The 20,280-nt window shown below is 43.4% G+C and overlaps 1 protein-coding gene across 1 annotated transcript in view; it reads left to right on the forward strand.

Annotated features, from left to right (window-relative positions):
- The window catches only part of LOC149065955 (insulin-like peptide receptor), a 194,674-nt gene that overhangs the window by 56,547 nt on the left and 117,847 nt on the right, over window positions 1–20,280 (forward strand). The window contains exon 2 of the mRNA XM_089253299.1: window positions 16,535–16,947. Within this exon, the coding sequence (XP_089109425.1) occupies window positions 16,704–16,947 (244 nt within the window). The 5' untranslated portion in view covers window positions 16,535–16,703. The remainder of the gene's footprint in view (window positions 1–16,534; window positions 16,948–20,280) is intronic.

A 20,280-nucleotide genomic window follows, 5' to 3' on the forward strand; every position in this document is an offset into this window, starting at 1 on the left:
TATCATATTTACCATCAATTCATACATAAATTGTAATTAGATACTTCTCCTTGACGAATATTTCTTCTTGCACCTAAATTACTTTAAGCAATTTTTCTAGCCCTGCGCACATCCGGAACGCTTTCGTTGGCCGGCAGGGTTGAATGATCGCTCAGGTAGTTCCGTACACTGTGTACAATAAACCCTAACAACAAGATCAGCTTCAGTACACAGTTAAGAATCCATTCAGTGGGCCGTAACTATGGGGCTGCTGACGAGGGGGGACAACTGTCCCGCGCGGCAAAATTTGGGGTGGGGGTGACGGTGACAATTTTTTTTCAGATGGGAACAACGAACACCATTATAAAAATTATCGAATTTTAGAGTTGGGGGGCGGGCGGTAAAATAATGTTTGCCCCGGGCGGCAAAAATCCTATTCAAGGCCCCGGGCCGACATTTTGCCAGAATTACAAGAATCGAAAGAGATCGGCATCTGACGACGCCAACCCACTGGAGCTCCACAAACATAGTGTGGAATGCTCAAGCATAAATCAAAAGGGGGTGGAGGAACCGTCAAATGAATGTAAAGAAAAGTTCATTACCGTCACAAGTTCTCTGTATACCGAGATGTGGCGAAACCTTGAGGGTTATTAATCCCCGGATGGAGATCTCTCCCGGTGATGTCACCAGAAGCCGTGGATCTTAATCCAGAATTTTTTTTTTCTTTACTCCCGCCCCCCCCCCCCCAGACGGAATTGGTATTTATTCTACCCTCTCTTGGCAATTTATTATCGCCTATGTACATATATCACTCGTTATTTGGATCACGCCAAGTTCTTGACCACCATCCATCGCAGCAGAGCTTTGGGGTCGAACACCTCCGTTTCATTGGAATGAGTAGAGACAGCGAGATAATGTTGTTGTTGTTGGTTTTTCTCTCTCTCTCTCACTTTGTATTAGTTCATATCCCCTTAAGGAGAAGATCTTTTTCTCGGATCCTCGACCTTCGTGCTTGAATGACGTAGACTTTTTTCTGGTGTGTGTGTGTATGTGATGATAGTTGTGTGTATTACCATCTCTTTGGTATTGGGTTAATACAGGGTGGTTATAAATAAACTGACACCCATGACCCTCTCACATCCTGGAGCAGGGTCCCTAGGCTGGAACCTTTTGCCGGCCCCCTCCCAGACCAGGGTTTTCACATACCCCCTTTATAGTGAATTTATAGCTTGGGAAAAAAAATGAGGATCGTTCCGCGGGCCTCAGGAGTTAAACCCTGTCAGCCCCGCCCGTGTGGGGGGCCATGCTGATACCATTCAGACATATGTAACGCTTATTCCGGGCCCCCAAGAGCAGACTTTTCACATACCCCCTTTATAGTGAATTTATAGCTTGAAAAAAAGAAATGAGGTTCGTTTTTTCCGGGCGATGTGAGCCCCATCCTTGTGGGGGCCATTCAAACATATGTACATATCATAGAAGTCAAACTTCTTGTTCCATCGCGCCCCCTTCAGAAATTCTTTCCTCCCCCGGCTCAAGCGAACCTATAGGATCATATGTTTTACTCGTAGCTTGTATCGCCCCACTCCCCCGACTATTCTGTCAGCCACTTTGATGGAACTTGGTATATAACAGTGTTTCCCAGAGTGGGCGCTACATACGTCGGAGTAGAGTCAGTTTGTTTATAACCAAACCCTCTACAAGTGTATTCAACCTTTTAGGGGAGTGCGGACCATTTCATTGATTTGAAAACGTGTCGGGGGGGGAGGGTGTCACTTAACTGAGTGATCTGTAAATGAGTTGCAGAGAGAGGCCACTCAAGTGATAGGAATGTGTCGGTCATTTAAGGGTCGGGAGCGGTCACTTGAGTGATCTGTAGATATGCCGCGAGTCACTTAAGTCGGGACCTAACAAATTATAAAAATATTTAGGCTCCCGCAAAATTGCATAGGTGCCAAATATCCCCCCCCCCCACTTCCCGACGAAATTAATCCAAAATAGTGTATTCTTTGACTTCTACGTGACTCCTTTCAGGGGCCCCTTTTCCTGCTAGCAGAGACAGACTGACATAATTTCAGAAAATTTCCTGGTTCCAATACAATTCAGTTATTGAACATTGAAAAAGTTAGGCACTAATCTCAATTTTTTAGTCGCTCTGGTGCCTGATATTGTCTATCCCTGACTGAAGTGATGTGTAAATTTTCCGCGGATCGCGTGAGTGATCTGGGACTGTGCCTCAGGTCATTCTAGTGATCTGTAAATATGGCGCAGGCCACTCAAGTCATATGTAAACATGCCGCGAGTCACTTGAGTTATATGTAAATGTGCGGTGAGTTACTCAAGTTGTATTTAAATTGCGGCGGGTCGCTTGAGTAATCTGTAAGTGTGCCGTGGTCTGGAAGTGATTTTTTAAATGTGCCTGGGGTCGCGATCCACATCAGATGACTCGGAGGGTCACGGGTTGAGCATGTATGGCAGTCAACCTTCTTCAACCTTTTCCTTGTCGCGAGCACTGCCTGTACCCATCATCAAATGAAGGGTACCCTTGTGACACGTTTGACACTTACAGATGCATAAAATCGGGATGAATTCAATCCCTGAACGCAATTAGTACACGACGTTTGATTGGAACGTTGATCAAGTGCTCGCGAGCACCAAATCAGACACGACCATCGAGCACTCCGGGTGCTTCTGGGATCACCATTGCGGTCGCGAGCAACGGGTTGAAGCATCATTTGGGGGGGGGGGGGAGGCGTTGCCCCCATGGCTTTTGAAAATACACTAAAAATGGTATATATATATATATATATATATATATATATACACAAATATATATATACAGTCGAATCCCGTTTTAACGAATACCGTTATAGCGAAAATCTCGTTTTAACGAACGGTTTTCTAATCCCTCTAATAAGTATACATAGGAACAATGCAAACAATCTGAAATTCCTTTATAACGAAATTTCGTTATAACGAAGTGTTTTCTCCGGTTTCTCGGAGTTCGTTATAACGGGATTCGACTGTATATACACGTACATTTAGTACATGTTGTTTGCCCCCCCCCCGGAAAACGTTGAAACGACGGTCCTGAAGCAACACCACCTATAGAACAAAACCTCCGCACGAAGTTTGTGATGTCACGGCACGGCCGTCTTAAGAGCATCATGGGGGCCCCCCCGGGTCAAGTGATTTTTCTGAGGCCCTATGTGACAAATTTTCAAAAATTTCAACCGGTTCCAATTTCTCTGAGGCCCCTGGGCCGTGCCCGGGTGAGCCCATGCATTAAGACGGCACTGCGTCACGGAAGGAGGCCATTTCACCTATTGCCATTGGATACAGCAGGCCGACGCATGCGATGTATCTTTACCCTTTTTTTTTTCTTTTTTTTTGCAGTATATCCAATGGCAATAGGAGAAACGGCCTTCCTCATTGACGTCACAAACTTCGTGCGGGGGCCCTCGTTCTATAGGTGGTGTTGGTTTTGAAGATGCCTGAATGTACGGGGTTAATATCAATTGTGCGGCCGCCACCGCGTAAAAAACCCGTGCTTCTGTCTTTTCTCCAACAAGTTAAAAAAAAGGGGGGGGGGCTACCTACTACACTACGTACTATGACTTGTAAAACTTTGCCGATATCTTTCTGTGGTGGGAAGGAGAAGAAGAAGATCCTGTTGTCTGGTATGGGGTTTTTCCACCTCCCCTTTTTCCATCATGTCTGGGTCAAATCTCGTTGTACCCGTGCACTTTTTCTTTCCTACTAGTTTCCATTGAGGAATTTTCTTTCTTTCCCTTTTTTTTTGGTGTGTAGAGGTTGTGGTGGCCGTTGAGCTCGTCCACACTGCTGTTGTTTTTGCTGTTTTCTTGCTATGGTTTTTTTTTTTTTTCTCTCTCCATTCAGATTGTTTCGAGAGAGTTGTGTTGGTTGGATGGAATGTGAAGACGTTTCTCGTGGTTCTTGCAGGGCCGGGATTGTGGAGGCGCGAAGGGTGTAGCCGTTAAGGAAGGGGGGACAGTGGACTAGCGGTTCCCTTGAAGCGATTAATGACGTCAATTGATTTTGAATATATTCTGTGTGCCGTAATAAAATGAAATTCAAATTTGGGGCCGTTCAAGTTATTACTTCATCATCGATGGGGGAGGGGGTTTCTGATTTGCTGACTTTTGATGACGGAGGGGGGGGGGGTTTGGGTAATGCTTACGTCATCAACCACCCCTTATGAAAATATGAGTTAGGATTCGGAGGGGCAGAGCTGATGACAAAATTTTGCTGACGGGGGGAGGGTCAAAAATGGCTTACGTAATACTTGAACGGCCCCTTTCTGGAATTTTAATCTTTCGGAAATTTCTGGAATTTACGAATTTCCATGAATTTTTGTAATTCTAAATTCGCCATGAGAGGTGGAGGTGAAAGGAAAAAATTATGTCCATAAAAACATGTGGATATCAAATAGAACAATCCAATATCACCAAAGAAACCTCAAAAATATTGATAATTAATATACACTGCCCATAAAAAAAAAGACGATTATGGTTGTCTTAAGTATGGGCTTCTCTTGATTTATCCCACCGTGTTTATCGTCGTACTTTTTCAACGAGTCCATTGTGTTAGAATTCACGACCCCTGGTGCTAAGCTATTCCATTTATTGACACACCCCTATTAGTGAAAAACTCCTTTACGACACCACATTTGGGAATCGTTCTTCACTAAACGATACTGGTGTGCCATTGTCGAAGCAGTTAATTGACGGTATATTAATTACTCATGGTCTATCCCAGGGGTGGCCAACTTCTTTCTGTTCGCGGGCCAACGTAATTGTCAGCTATGGCCGCATTAGCGGTGCAACTTCGGTGTATAAGCCGCTCCATTATTGAATTAATTAGTTATTAAATTAATAAGAAGTTTGTAAGCAGTTCGTGTTAATAAATAAATCTGCTGTTTGAAACCGATAGTTTAAATTTGTGACCATTATTTGATTTTTTTCACGGTACATTTACCTTGTCGCGGGCCGCACAAAATCATTTCACGGGCCAGCTGTTGGCCACCCCTGGTCTATTCTATCCATTCCGTTGAAGTTTTTAAATACTTCGATCTTAACCTCCCCCTTCCCGAGGTAGTTTTACCCTACTATTCAGTAATTTCTTGCCCTTGCGTGTAGGGTAGGGCTCAGGGCCGTAGTGTGTCTTCTTGGGGCCCTTCTTTAAAGGATTATTATTATGCACAATAAATTTAAACTTTTGTGGGACCCCTATTAAGCTCGGGGCCTAGGGGCAATGCCCCGGTTACCCCAGCCTAGTTACGGCCCCGGTAGAGCTTTCAGCTTGACATCGCCGTTATGCAGTGGAAAGCTATAGATTTGTGTGCGTGCGTGTATATATATATCATGAAACACCACGACGGATATCAATAGAGTGGCACCTCTCTCGAATCTGCCCTCATTGGCACTCGACTCGGGAATTTATCCCGTTTCGTCCCGGCCAAGTCTTCGTACTGGGCAGGAGTGTAGCGTTAGATTTACTAAATATCCTGTATACCCCCCTCAGGGATGGTTCAGGGGTGCATCCAGGGCCGGAAGGCAGGCGGGAGTTTTAGGTGAGAACAAAGAACACCGTTACAAAATTATCGATTTTCAAAGTTGTGGGGGCGGCAAAAATCCTAGTTACGGCCCCGCGTGCATTAATGAGATATCTCTTTCCCCCACCCCGACACCTGCATCCCACCAATGTAAAAATATTGAAAATCCAGTGGTTCTTCATACCTCAAAAGCCTTGTGCGGAAATAAGAGCACGCGCGTACCTCTTCTCTGCCCCCCCCCCTCCCTAATCAAGTCCGTGTCCCTCTGTAAGATTTTGGAGGGGGCCAAAGAAATTGATGAAAATTTATGAGTCTAGAAATGGATGAAAACTCCTAATTACAGAAAAAACCTTTACTCCTAATTCCAGTCCAGGACGGACTAAGAGGAAAATTTTGAAGAAATATATCAATTCTGGATTTTTCATCGATTTCTGTAATTACAAATTTTTACCAATTCTGAAATTATCAATTTTCTCAGAAACAAAAAAAAATTTTCATTAGACTAATTCTAATTCGTCGATTTCTGGAATTTCTGATGTGTTTTTCTCTCTCAAAAAAAATTTCCTATCATTAATTCTAAATTTCCATCTACGAAAAAAAAAAAAATTACGCTATTCTAAATTTTTGCATCACTAATGAAAAAAAAAAGCTCTTACGTTAGTTCTAGATTTGAGTCAATTTCTAAAATTCTAAGAAATTTTTGTATTAATTTAGAATTTTCATCAATTTCTTAAATTCTGATCTGTAGGCAGTTGGAGGGTTAACGGGAAATAGGGGTTTACGGAAAATTTAACGCTGGGCAAGACAACAGTTCGACACGAGTCAGTGAGCCACTAAGTGGGCGAGGCATGGGCGGAGATACGGGGGGGGGCGTGTGGGAGGCATTGCCCCCCCCCCCCGTCAAAGGTGGAGTCGACTGATCTAATGTATATATGAATTGACATCATCGTGCCCCCCCCAGACTTCCAAGTCTATCTCCGCCTATGGGGCGAGGAATGACCGAGTGAGTGAATCGGTAAATGATACAGTAGTTGGTGAGTGAGTGACATGGTTAGTGCTGGTAAGTGAGCAGATTAGTGTCGATGAGCGACCAAAAAGAGCGATTTAGAGCGGTGGTTTTCATCCTTTAGAATCCTGCGGCCCTGTTGAATATATATATATATTTTTTTTTTGGAGTGGAAGGCCCGGGCATAAACACGGCTAATTGTAAATTAATGGGGAAAAATGAAACGATGAATTACTAAGGGCCCGGTTTCCTTGATTCCGGAGCCCTGTACCGTGCGTTGTCCGGCGGTTGAGAAACAACACGGATGTAGAGTGTAAAAACGTGCGGGTAACCAACAGTGTGCAAGCATGCTGGGTGGCCATAAGAATGACTTCAGAGACATATATTTACTGGGAGCGGGAGGCTAAGCAGGCTGTAGCTTAGGGCAGCAAATTTGAAAAATGAGTGGGTAAGAAAATTAGACCAAAATGTGATAAGGGCAATAAAATTTACCTAGCTCACAGGATCAAAGCCTCCTAGATACTACTTCTAGGAGGCTTTGACAGGATCCGCCTCTGTGGCTGCAAATCGATATCCCAACTACATCCAGAAGCGCATTTATGATTTTGCCACATGTGGGCTACTCAAATCTTTTCTGCCCTTATCCCATTCTTGTCTAATTTTCTTAACCACTCATTCCTCGAATTCGCCATTGTGCTATAACGCGCTTAGACCCTCCCCTCCTTTGGCCAGAACACCTGTGTCTCTAATTCACTCTTTTGGTCACTCCCATGCTCACACACACTCTCCAAGTCACCCCTTTAGTCATTAACATGCTTGCCCACTGTTTTGGTCACTCACATGGTTCCTTGATTAATGGGTCACTCGTTTGTTCATTTTAACCCATTTATTTCCCGTAAGTCGTGTGTATGACCGGTCCTTCCGTTCACAAAAAAGGAAATCAACCGGGCCATGGGCTTCCGGAGTTTGAGAACCACTGCTCTATGTCGCTCTTTTGCTCACTCACGTGCTCACAAACTCTCTAGGTAACTTTTATGGTCACCCACTGATCCAGTCCCCTAGCTGTCAAATTTGCCCCCCCCCTCCTTCAAAACTTGCCGGCCTGGGCTACAGCCCGCCCGTCACCCCACTATAAATACGCCTTTGGCTACATCCAATATCCACTGGTATGTTCTTCTCCATTGCTCATCATGCCCGTTGAACAAGAAATTATTTTTCCTTTTAATAATAATAGTAATAATGTAACGTATATCATGATCCTAATGCATTAGATACATACAATGAAGCAGCTGCGATGCATCTGAAATATGTTTCCGGCAGAAGGAAGAGAAATACAGAGAAGAAACAAGATGAAGAGACAAGAAAAGAAATTGTATCGCAATTTTGAAGAAACAACAAAAGAAAAAAGGAAGGGAATTGTGAAATCAATGGAGAATAAAAAGAGATAACATAGTATATATATATATACAACAGAAGAGAAGAATAAAGTAACTAACTTAACTAACGTGTCAAAATGTACAAGAAAAGTAACGCTCGGACGTCACTTGATGATGATTGAGTGCGTCTTCATCCCTCTACGTCTTCTTTCTCTTACTTCCATTCTCTTCAACAAAGATATGGCCAGTGGCGAACGAAGCCAAAGAAACAACGGTTGGTTGTTTTCTTGATTATTATTGTTATTTTCTTATAGCCGCCAATGGGTGAAAATTTTTTTTATTTCTTATGAAGGAAAACGCATTTGCTGATTGTAATTAAAAAAAATAAATCGATCATTTGTTTCGAGAATCCTGAATTTCCATCAATTTCTCGAGTTTCACCGATTTCTGTAATTAGGAATTTTCATCAGTTTCTAGAATCACAAAATTTTCATCAGTTTCTAGAATCACAAAATTTTCATCAATTTTATAGAATTTTGAAATTTCATCAATTTTATAGAATTTTGAAATTTCATCAATTTCTCGAATTCTGAATTTTCACCGATTTCTGTAATTAGGAATTTTCACCGATTTCTGTAATTAGGCGTTTTCATCCATTTCTAGAATCATAAATTTTCATCAATTTCTAGAATCATAAATTTTCATCAATTTCTAGAATCATGAATTCCCATCAATTCAAGAATAACGAATTCCCATCAATTCAAGAATAACGAATTCCCATCAATTTCTAGAATCATGAATTCCCATCAATTTCTAGAATCATGAATTCCCATCAATTTCTAGAATCATGAATTCCCATCAATTATAAGAATAACGAATTCCCATCAGTTCAAAAATAACGAATTCCCATCAGTTCAAAAATAACGAATTCCCATCAGTTCAAGAATAACGAATTTCCATCAATTTCTCGAACTCAAATTCTGAATTTTCACCGATTTCTGTAATTAGGAATTTTCATCCATTTCTAGACTCATAAATTTTCATCAATTTCTAGAATCATGAATTCCCATCAGTTCAAGAATAATGAATTCCCATCAATTCAAGAATAACGAATTCCCATAGATTTCTAGAATCATGAATTCCCATCAATTTCTAGAATCATGAATTCCCATCAATTTCTAGAATCATGAATTCCCATCAATTTCTAGAATAACGAATTTCCATCAATTTCTCGAATTCTGAGTTTTCATCCATTTCTAGACTCATAAATTTTCATCAATTTCTAGAATCATGAATTCCCATCAATTCAAGAATAACGAATTCCCATCAATTTCTAGAATCATGAATTCCCATCTATTCAAGAATGACGAATTCCCATCTATTCAAGAATAATGAATTTCCATCGATTCTCGAATTATGAATTTTTATCGATTCTGGATTTACGAATTTTCACCAATTTCTGTTATCCTCATTTTTCATCAATTTGTGTTATTAATTTTCACGGTTTCAAGAATTTTGAATTTTAATCAATTTCCGAATTCAAAATTTTTATCGATCCTCAAATTCTGAATTTTCATCGATTTCTGTAATTCTGAGTTGTTATCAATTCCGAAATTTCAAATTTTTAATCAGAATCTGTTGTAATTCGTGATTGGGAATTTAATTTTTTTTTTTTTTTAAATATTTTTTCAGTTGTTGATGTAAAGTTAATTTGCACAATATGACTTTCCGTTTCTTCGAGGGAATTTGATCGAATCGGGAAAATAAAATCCAATTTTACAGCTGAAATAAAATCTAAATTTAGAAATTTGATGCGATTATGTGTCGACGCAGTTGAATGTATAATGAGATTGTTATATATATCATTGTATTATTGTTGCGTGTTTAGTAAGGGCTTATAATAAATCGTGATTATCGAATGGGTATTTTCCGCGTTCTTTTTAGAGTAAATAAGGGCTCCCGCAGATATTTTTTAAAGGACCTAATTTTGCTTTAAAGGCGGAAATAACCGTGATTTTGGTTGCCTTTGGTCTGTTGTTGCAACAATGGTGTTTTAATGTGTCATTTGTTGGATCTCCCTTGTATTGTGGTTTTTTTAATTGAATTCACGTGTGTAATTTGAAATTTCGCTCACATTCTGCGTGGAGTGAACAATGAGAGAGAACAATGACTGACCACGTGAGCGACAGTATCTGTGAGTGTGGAATTGAAGGTATGAGTGAATATTATGTAGTGTGTCTGATTGAGTGATTGATCGTAACAGTAACCGAGTAGTTGACCGTACGAGTGACCGAGTGATTGACCATATGAATGATTGTATGAGTGACCAGGTGAGTGGCGGTACGAGTATCCAAGCGAGTGATTGAGTGGTTGACCGTATGAGTTTCCAAGGAAGTTTACTGAATGATTTACCGTATGAGTGACTGAGTGAGTGAGTGACTGATTGAGCGAATGAGTGGCCAAGTGATTGATCGTATGAGTGACCAAGTGATTGACACATGAGTGACCGAGTGATTGATCGTATGAGTGACCAAATGTTTGACACATGAGTGACCGAGTGATTGCTTGTTTGAGTTCCAAAGTGAGTGACTGAGTGATTGGCCGTATCAATGACCAAGTGATAAACCGTATGAGTGACCAAGCGAGTAACCGAGTGATTGGCCGTGTAAGTGTCCATCCAAGTGAGTTACTGAGCGAGTGCTTATTTGAATTTTTCCAAGTGAGTGACTGTGTGGTTCACTGTATGAGTGATATAGTGAGTGACTATATGAGTAACCGTAATAATGACGAAGTGAGTGACTATATTAGTAACCGTAATAATGACGAAGTGAGTGATCGTATGAGTGACCAAGCAAGTGACCGTGGGAATGACGACGTGACCATATGAGTGAATCAAGTGAGTGACCAATCGAGTGAGTGTCCGAATGATTGACCGGGTGAGTGTCTGCAAAGATGATCCCCCCTGTTATGGGTGGTTATGTATTACTTTAATGGGCCCTAAAAATTTGGAATTTGCTGTAAAGCATAAGATAATTGTTTCCAAATTTACGTTGCAGCGAAATTTTTCAACATAAGCTGTAGTATATAATATATAATAACAGTCCTAAAGAAAAACATTAAAATCTCCCAAACCCCCCTCCCTTCCGCTACGCTTAATACGTACTCCAATGCATTTGTGACAACAATCGACATTATATTATGCTTTGTGCAAATTTATCACCTAACATCACACAAGGGGTGAAATGTCGGGTTTGAAATGAGATAAAAATCCTGTCCAACTCAACGTAGTCGCTCACTTGATGATTCATACGGTCATTTCTACTGTCACTCATACGGTCAGGGCAGGTGAAATGTCTACCGATATTAAATAACTTACTTGATCATTCATGCGGTCACTCATACGATCATTCATATGTTCAATATACGGTCACTCATACCATTGCTCATCAGGTCAGGGCAGGTGAAATAAGAGAGTAAATTTCCACTCTATCACTCGTAGGGTCACTCACAAGCTCAGGGGAGTAAATGTCCAATTCACTCCATCACTGATAGGGTCGCTGATATGTTCAGCGCACGCGAAATGTCGGGTGAAATTTCCGGGGACATATACCGGGGCGAAATGTCAAGGGCGGAAATTTCCGGGAGCCAAATGTAATGGGGACGAAATGTCGGAGGCGAAATAACGGGGGCAAAGATTCCGTGAACCATTTACAGGGTCATTCAAGTATTACGTCAGCATCGAGGGGGTTTCGGATATGCTGACTTTTGATGACAAGAGGGAGGAGGGTTTGAAGGTTGCTTACGTCATCAACCACCCATTTTTGACGGTATGAAATATTCCAAGCTGCTGATGGTGGGGGGGGGGGGATGGGGTCTCAGTGTTTTGCTGACTTGGAGGGGGGGGGGTCAAAAATGGCTGAAAATCTGCCAGATCCGACAACCTTTTTAGTTTTTAAACCCCGCCTTATGGTTCGATTCCGGTCCTGTTTGGTATAGGTATGTGCAAAATTTGGCGACGATTGGTCTAAAATTACATATTTGTATAGACGACAAATAGACATACACACTTTCACATTTATATATAAGGTAAATTATTGAAATTTGGGATTCCCTTCAGAAAAGTCTTACTTTTTCAGTGACCCGTCGGGGTTGGGTTCGGTCGTCAAAGTAATAACATCTCCCCCGTAACCCCGGGGATCACTTTTTGAAAATGATTCCAGTCTATATTCTGTGATTTCAGGGGGGGGGGGGGAACAATTGTATTTCTTTGAATATCAGCCCCGCATTGAGTGGGAAAATCGCGCTCGCGTCATCCGTCCCGCGCGCGTCTAGCGCTTGTATTAAAAAAAAGAAAGAAAGACGTGCGCGCGGATTCCTCCGTTGAGAGGAGGAGGGGGGGGGGTAGCGCCGCGCTCAGTGGTGTAAGTAAGCAAGGCGGATGATTAAGTGTTCTGTTTACTCGTTCTAACACAGTTTGTCTCATTAAATCAGTGGCGGAGGATGTGCAAAGGGAGGTGTGTGTGGTGTGCATGACGCGTCCATGGAACGAGAGAGAGAGAGAGAGCAAAATAAAAAAAAAATGGCGCATCCAAAAGTCACTTTAGATGTGCGTCAAGCTGCTGAAAAGAAGGTAGCGCACGCGTCAGATTCTCGACCAATGGTGGGCTCAGACGTCGCGCTGATCCTTTTATTATTATTATTATTATTATCATTTTTCTCTACAACTATTTTCTAGCTGGAACGTTGCCCCTGGATAGGACTTTTTTTTGTTTTGCTCCAGGCAAGGACGTTGTAAAGCGACCCGCGCGTTGGTGATGATGATCATGTGACACCTCCCCCCCCCCCCCTCCGCCAGTTTTATCATCTGTGTTGTCCGGAGTCGTCGTCGTTGGTCATTTTACGACTTCGACATCATCGTGGCACGCGTGCGTTTGGGTACGTAGTAGTTGTCAGAAGTTGTTTTTTTTTCTTCGTGTTTCTGAGGGTTCGACTGGAAAATTCCGACGTCATCCAACGAGGAAGTTTGGGGAGCACCGTCGTTGCTCAAACTGTATGCCGCAGCTAAGCGTGGACCCCCCCCCCCCTTCCTTCCTGGATGAGGGTGATCGGTCCCAAGAACCGAGTAATAATGAAATTCATTTGTCTTTCCCGTAAAATGCAGGATGATCAAGTTCATCTACACGATCACTCGGTTCTCCAACGCATCGCCCTGGATCGGCAGCATTCACAGCTGGAAGATGTCTGTCATAGCTTCATTCGTAGCTGAATATGCCTGTCATAGCTTCATTCGTAGCTGAATATGCCTGCCTCTATTTCATTAGCGGCTGAAGATGTCTGCCTTCGCTACGTTTGAAGCTGAAGGTACCTGCCTCCGTTCCATTCGCTGCTGAAGATGCCTCCCTCCGCTGCATTCGCAGCCGAAGATGCCAGGCTGCGCTGAGGCGCGGGGGGGGGGGGGCATAGGAACGATCGCAGGAGCCGAACATTATGGGTCCCGTAAAATACTGGACGATCCAATGAACTTACACCAGTCGTCCCTCCCGGCACACATAGTCCTGGATCCGCGCCTGACCGAGGTCAGTTAATAATCGTTGATAGTTTGATTGCGGCTGGACATTTTCGGATGTCTAGATGAGGTCACAGACAGCTCAAAAGCCACTGACGGCCAGCCAAAAAATTACGCCTGGACAACCGCCAATAATACATTAATGGTCGTAATGACCTATAAATGGTTCAGCTCTTGGAAATTTTGAGAGTGCCAATTTGATCTATTTTTCCTCCATGCGAGTATCGACCGGATGTTTCTGATGAGTGGTCAGAGTGACGGACTCGCATCTGAGCACATATTCTGCTAATATCCCGCAGCGGTACGCACCTTGCAGTGCTTTGTATTTTTTCCATTTCGTGCGCAGCTCTTCGGAGGCGCTGTCAGCCTATCTAAATAAATAAATATAAAACTGACGGTGCCCCCTGGATTGCTGGGGCGTCGGGTGGTGTGCGCGCGTTGGTCGGGGCTTCTTTTTGGTTGTGGTCGGATGGAGGGGAGTGACTGGCATAAGCAGACCACCAAAAGGGCTGCCTTAGAGGGTGGGAGAAGACTAGGGTGGACTGATTGCACAGAAACAAAGTGCCTGAGGGTTGCAGGAGCAGGGTGCCCGTGGGCGAACCCGATCCTTTACAGCAGTAGTTCTCTACTTTTCCAAGCCCGCGGCCCAGTGGATTTCTTTTGTGTTGGTGAAAGGCATGGGTCATGTAACCAATAAACAATAAATGGAGAAAAATGAAACACTGAACCATTCACGGTCCGCTTTGACTAATTTTAGATCCCGGTGGTTGCGAAAACATTGCTCTACTTTATAGCATGGCCTAACCCAACTGGGTAAATGGCCTATATCCCTCAAGTGACCGAGCCCGAGTCATGTCTGGTGTTCAGAGGGATTCGCATCGCGAGTACCCGGGTTCGAACCGCACCGCCGCCATAGTGGTTGTCGGCTGAAGTTGGTTTTCTGTGGTTCCCAACTTCGAGTCGTGAATGCGAGTCGATCACCCATTAAAAAAAAAAGTCTCGCCATTATCTGGATCCGTGCCTGAGCGTCAGACACACATCTTCAGCTACGAATAAAGTGGAGGCAGGCAGGCATCTTCAGCTGCGAATAAAATAGAGGCAGTCATCTCCAGCTGCGAGTAAAGTGGAGGTAGGCAGGCATCTTCAGCTGCGAATGAAGCCGAGGTAAATATCTTAACGCGTGAATAGAGCGAAGGCACTTCATTCACAGCATCTGTGAATAAATGGAAGGCAGGTGGATCCAGGGCGATGTGTCGGAGAAGCGACTTATTGTGTTGTGTCGGTGTGCGTCGGATCATCCCGTATTTTACGAGGCGGACAAATTTTCCCCAAATTAGTAGGCTCTTGGGAGGGGCGATCGTCACCCCCTACCCTCTGGATCCGCGCTTTGTGACATGGTAACTTTAACGTGCCGCCGAAATGCCTCGAGATCGACATTCTACCTCGAGTGATGCTATTTAATTATAGTAGTGATCTTTATCTTATATAGGGTGGGTGCCGCGAAGGTGAAAACCACTGCTGGAGAATCTTCATCTGAACAGTTTCTATCCCACTGCTGTTGATAATAAATAAGTGATCGCTGCAGGAGAATTTGGTTCTCTTCGATCTCGTGTGTGGTCACCACATCCGGGGAATTTTTTTGTTTTGCTCTATATCTCTGTGGGATCAAATGAAATGCGGTTTTTCTTCTCGTGCAAAATTCTTGTTGCTGCTGCCGCCGCGATTGCTCGCGGATCACGTGATCACAAACTGCTGAATGGCCTTTTCCAAACGCGGTGGCGGCGTTTATTTTATTTCTATTCAATGCGTTTTGTAATTTCCGCGTTTTTCGTTTTGAATACGGTTTTTTTTCAAGGTAATTTCACAGCGGCCAACCCATCGATCGAGACGGGGGGTCTACAGAAACCACAGCAAATGAAAAGAATGACTTGTAAAAATCCCATCAAACGAGAACAATGGTCGGCAAGAATGAGACAAAAAAAAAAAAACAAGGGTCTGCGCAAATGACAAAAAACGGGTCCCGTCTGCCACAGCGTTCACAAAAGCGGGGGGGGGGGGGACGAACAAAAATCGTAGCAGACGAAATGAGAAAAAAAAGGGTCTGCAAACATATCAGCCGATGGGTCCCGCACAGCAACTAAGGTCTGCAAAAAATCAAAGCAGATGGAATGAACGAAAATCACAGCAGATTCGTAGCATTGCAAGAAAACGAAGCAAGGATCTGTAAAAATCACAGCAAACGGTAACAATGATGTGCAAAAATCACAGCAAACTGAATGAATAAAAATCACAGCAATGGTCTTTGAAATCTCAGCAAACGAAGCGGAGGGGGGGGGGGGGCTGCAAAAATCACAGCGATTTCACCAGAATCCGAGCAAATGAACGGAAACAAAATTGTGCGTCGATCACATCATTTCAGGAACCTTCTCAAACAACAGTTGCTAGGGGCGTCGCAAATTTGAGGGTCGCCACTGCCTCTGTCAATCATAATTCTTGTAAAATAGGAGTCAACTATGCGTCGGGATTGGCCCGGTCTAGAGCAGTGATTCCCAACGTGGGCGTTAACTCCCCCTGGGGGCGATGGAATGTTCCAGGGAGGCGGTAGAAGCTACTGGTATAGCATAGGATTTTATGGGTTAGATTGTGTTGGGGAGCTCTGAGAGAAAAACACTTCTGAAGGGGGCGATGGGACAAAAAATGGTTGGGAAACTATGGTCTAGAGCAGGGGTTCTCAACCGGTGCTCCGCGGCGACTTGAGAAAAATAGTATAAATCAGTAAATTTGACAGATAAATAAATAAAAGAGGCCTACAAGGTTTTCTGCCAAAAAAATTATGTACAAAAAAGGGCTCGAGTCAAACAGGGCTCCGTTAGGCACAAGTGTTGTAATAAAAAGAATTCGGCCATTCTTTTTCATTGATAACCTGATGAATGTGGATCGTAATTTTCACGAATGGACCCATAAAATCCGTGCATACTTTTCTATGTTATTGGAACTCTCGTTTGATTCTTTGTTTTCTTTTCTTGTTGAAGGTACAGTACCATCTCGGCCTTGCTTGCCGCAGCCCACGCCGGTCACCGGCCTACGTCGCCGGGAGATGTCCAAGCCGCTCTCAAATGCCGAGGAGGGTACGGTAACGAGATTACCGGCCTTCCCGAATAATCTTCAGGTAGAGTTGTCGAGGACGGCGGTGTCATCGTCATGGTGGTGCTGCTGAGTGCCTGCTGCATGGTGACCAGGCGCCGGAGTGCAGCCGTCCTGGCCGCCATGCTGTGGTGGTTCTGGTGGTGGCATTTCCTACTCGCGACGGCGGCCGCAGCAGAGACGTTGTTGTTGCAACCGCCGAAACCATCTTCTTCTTTCTCATCGTCGTTTTCGTCGTCATCAAAGCTGATATCATCACCCGTCGCTGGCGGTGATCGTCGTCCCAGTGGTGACGAATTTGGTGAGTGTTAATTAAAACTTTTCGTTCACTCTTATACTTCCTAAATTGCAATGACAGCGTGTGAATACGAAGAATCTGATCTGAAACCATTGCGCGAACTGGCTGGACTTTTTTCGAACGATGACATAGTAGCATAACATGATTTCCCAACAGGTGTACCGTGGGGTTCTGGGGTTCCACAAGAGACTTCCAGGGGCTCCGTGGTACCAAAATTGTATTTTCATAGGCTTTAAAAGTTTTGTACTACTACATACATATATAGATGTTGGAAAAATATTCATATTCTCGTTTGGGTTCCGTACAACAGTTTCGTAACCATCAAGGGTTCTGCGGAATAGTAACAAAAAGTTGTCCATGGGGAACAGTCATGTAACTATTTCTCAAGGGTTTTTGTGGGACGATTTCGTTACCTCCACTCCGATGGAACAGGTATCGCCAAAGATCCCGTGGAATATTCTCGTAACCGGGTTCCATGGGGAGGGGGGACCACCCATTGGTTGTGTGTAACAATCTCGTATCCCTTAAGGGTTCCGTGGAACAGCATCACCAAGAATTCAATACAAGAATCTCTCTTAGTCCCCTCAAGGGTTTCGCGGAAAAGTATCGCCAACGGTTCCGTTGAAGAGTTCCTTCATAACCATCAATGGTTCAGGGCTAACTAAAACCTTGGACACCTTTGGAATAGATGTAGACTCCTCTCACCCCTGTGACAACATGGTGCAGAAGGGTGCTTAGCCGTCTCTAAGGGTCCAAGTGCTCCAGATTCTGAAAACTTTATGTGGATGAAAGATGCACAAAAGGCCCCCACACGGCACTTAAGTCGGTATTTTCGCCTTATTTACTATGTTGACCAGATATGCAGCCCAAGACGGGAATAGGTGATATCGTCCAACGTGGAGGTATTTTCGGGCAAATTACTGAAATATATATATTTGGACAATACTGTGCCTTTTTCTACTTTATGAATGGTGAATTTACATGTAAATTTATAGTATTAAAAAAAATTACGTGGAAAAAAGTTGGTTGGTCCTAGGGTAGAAATTAGTCGGCCTTCATAATCGCTACAAGGCCATTTTGTATTTGTTGGGGGGGGGGGTGTTTTCCTCTGTGAAACTACCTAAAATCAGTTTCTGCCATATCAGATGAGTATAAATTAGTTGCTACCAAATTTTTATAAAATCTAGAACTAATTTTGAGGTCTCTGAGCATTTCATTCAGCTAAGTGAAGCTTGGTTATAGTTCTACAGATGACGCAGGGACCATCTGGGGTGGCTATGACGTAGTTTTCGAATGATGAGGCACAATGATTACACATAAATGAATGCAATATTGATAGCAAAAATATACAAAATTGGTAGTAGAAGCATCTAGAACAGGGGTCCTTCACTTTTTGTGTTTCACAGACCTTTTGCTTCAGTAAGCAGAGGCGCATTTATGGTTTTACCTTTTGTGGGCCACGCGAATTTTGCCGCCTTTCTCTAATTCTAGTCTAATATTTTTTTGACGAGATGTTTTCTCTAATTCGCCATCCTGTGCTGTAATCCGCGTAGTCTCCTCCCCCCACTCCTGCAAGTATACGTGTCTCTGAGTCACTCTTTTGGTCACCTCCCATGCTCGCTGAGTCTATAAGTCACTTTTAGTCATTCACATGCTTGCACACCATTTTGGTGACTCACATGCTTGCACACTGTTCTGGTCACTCACATGCTTGCACACTGTTCTGGTCACTCATATGCTCTAGGCCACTCTTGGTAGCTCACTGATGTGGTTCCTTGCTTTATAGGCCACTCTTTGGATCGTTTACACATGCTCTAGATCAGTGGTTCTTTTACACAACACTAGATACGCACTCAGACTGTTAGGTACACACACTTACACTTCCGGCACAACTCACTAGGTAGAAAATTGCCTATGGCGATAGACCTGAGTTGTGCTCGGTTAAAAAAAAAAAAAAAAAAAAAAAAAACACCTTTTTTAGCTTATGCCCCACTTTGAACCACATTTTCTTCTCGTGCCCCTCCCCCTCGTCTTACCTAGGGCCCCCTACCCTCATGAAGGAGCGAAACACTTTCCACTTACTTTGGTTTAGTCCAAACTAAATTTTTTTATAATGAACAAAAATTTTATAAGATCAGTTGAAGTGGGGAAGGGGAGATTGCCACCTTTCTTAAGGGACAAATTATATGGGAATAATAGGTATGTGCAAAATGCTGGACGATCCAACGAACGTACACATTAAATCGCCCCTACTGACACATCATTATGGGTCTGCAACTTACCGTAGGCTGTAGTTCAGTGAACTTCCTTCTTTTAGGGGTTCTATGCACAGCCGTCTCACTATAATGGTTCCCCGGGCGAAATGATATTCTGGGGCGCCCCTTTACGTAATCGAAACAGCTTACATATTTACACTCAAAAATCATAGTACCATATGTGACCATGAAGGGCCTCCATGAGCACCTCAAGCCATAGTGATGCCCACATAGGTTTAGATGGCTCCTGGTTCATGGACAGCTATGCTGGATTCTGAAAGTTAAGTCACACTTTTTTCCACCAACATATGAAGAAAACAAGTTTTCAAGTGAAATATCTCTCTGCGGGCCCCCTTCACCACTTGTCGTGACTTCCCCTTTCATCTGATTTTCACTCGTGGCCCCCTTAGAATATCCCAGGACCACAAGGGGGCCATATGGCCCCAGGTTGAGAAACACTGATCTAGATCATTCTTTTTGGCATTCACACGCTTTAGGCCACGCTTTTTTGCTCACTCACGTATTTTCATACCCGGTCGCCCGCTCTTGCTCACTCACGTGCTTGCAAACTCGCTAGGTCACTCACTGACTCGGTCCCTTGCTGTCTGGAGCAGAGGCGGATTTATCTAGGGTTATACATACTCCCATTCTACTGATTTTCTTAGCAACTCATTCCTCAAATTTCCCGCCCGTCTGATCTTCCACCCTGGACTATAGCCCACTAATCCGCCCCCCCCCCCAACCCGTAAATATGCCACTGTCAATAAGACGAACGCCAGGGACCTTTTTTTACAAAATAGTATTCAGAAATAGGCAATATAAATACAATGGTTGTTTGTGGAGATGAGGATTACAGTCTTTCGATGAATCTTGTAAATACAATGACTTCGGTTTATCAAAAGTCCATCACCACAAATATTTTTGCCCACGCTTCTCACGGATCCCCCCTTGAATTTCTCCGACGACCCCTGGTTAAGGACCACTGATCTAGAACGAGACATGGCGGATTTATTTATTATGTTGTGTATGTGGCATATCTGGAATAATTGGAGCGAGATTTCCCTAATGTTCACACAATGTC

The sequence above is a fragment of the Pholcus phalangioides genome, unplaced genomic scaffold, assembly GCF_987345545.1.
Source record: "Pholcus phalangioides strain wild (caught in Gottingen) unplaced genomic scaffold, Ppha-v1.0 ptg000036l_1, whole genome shotgun sequence".
Classification (NCBI taxonomy): Eukaryota; Metazoa; Arthropoda; class Arachnida; order Araneae; family Pholcidae; genus Pholcus; species Pholcus phalangioides.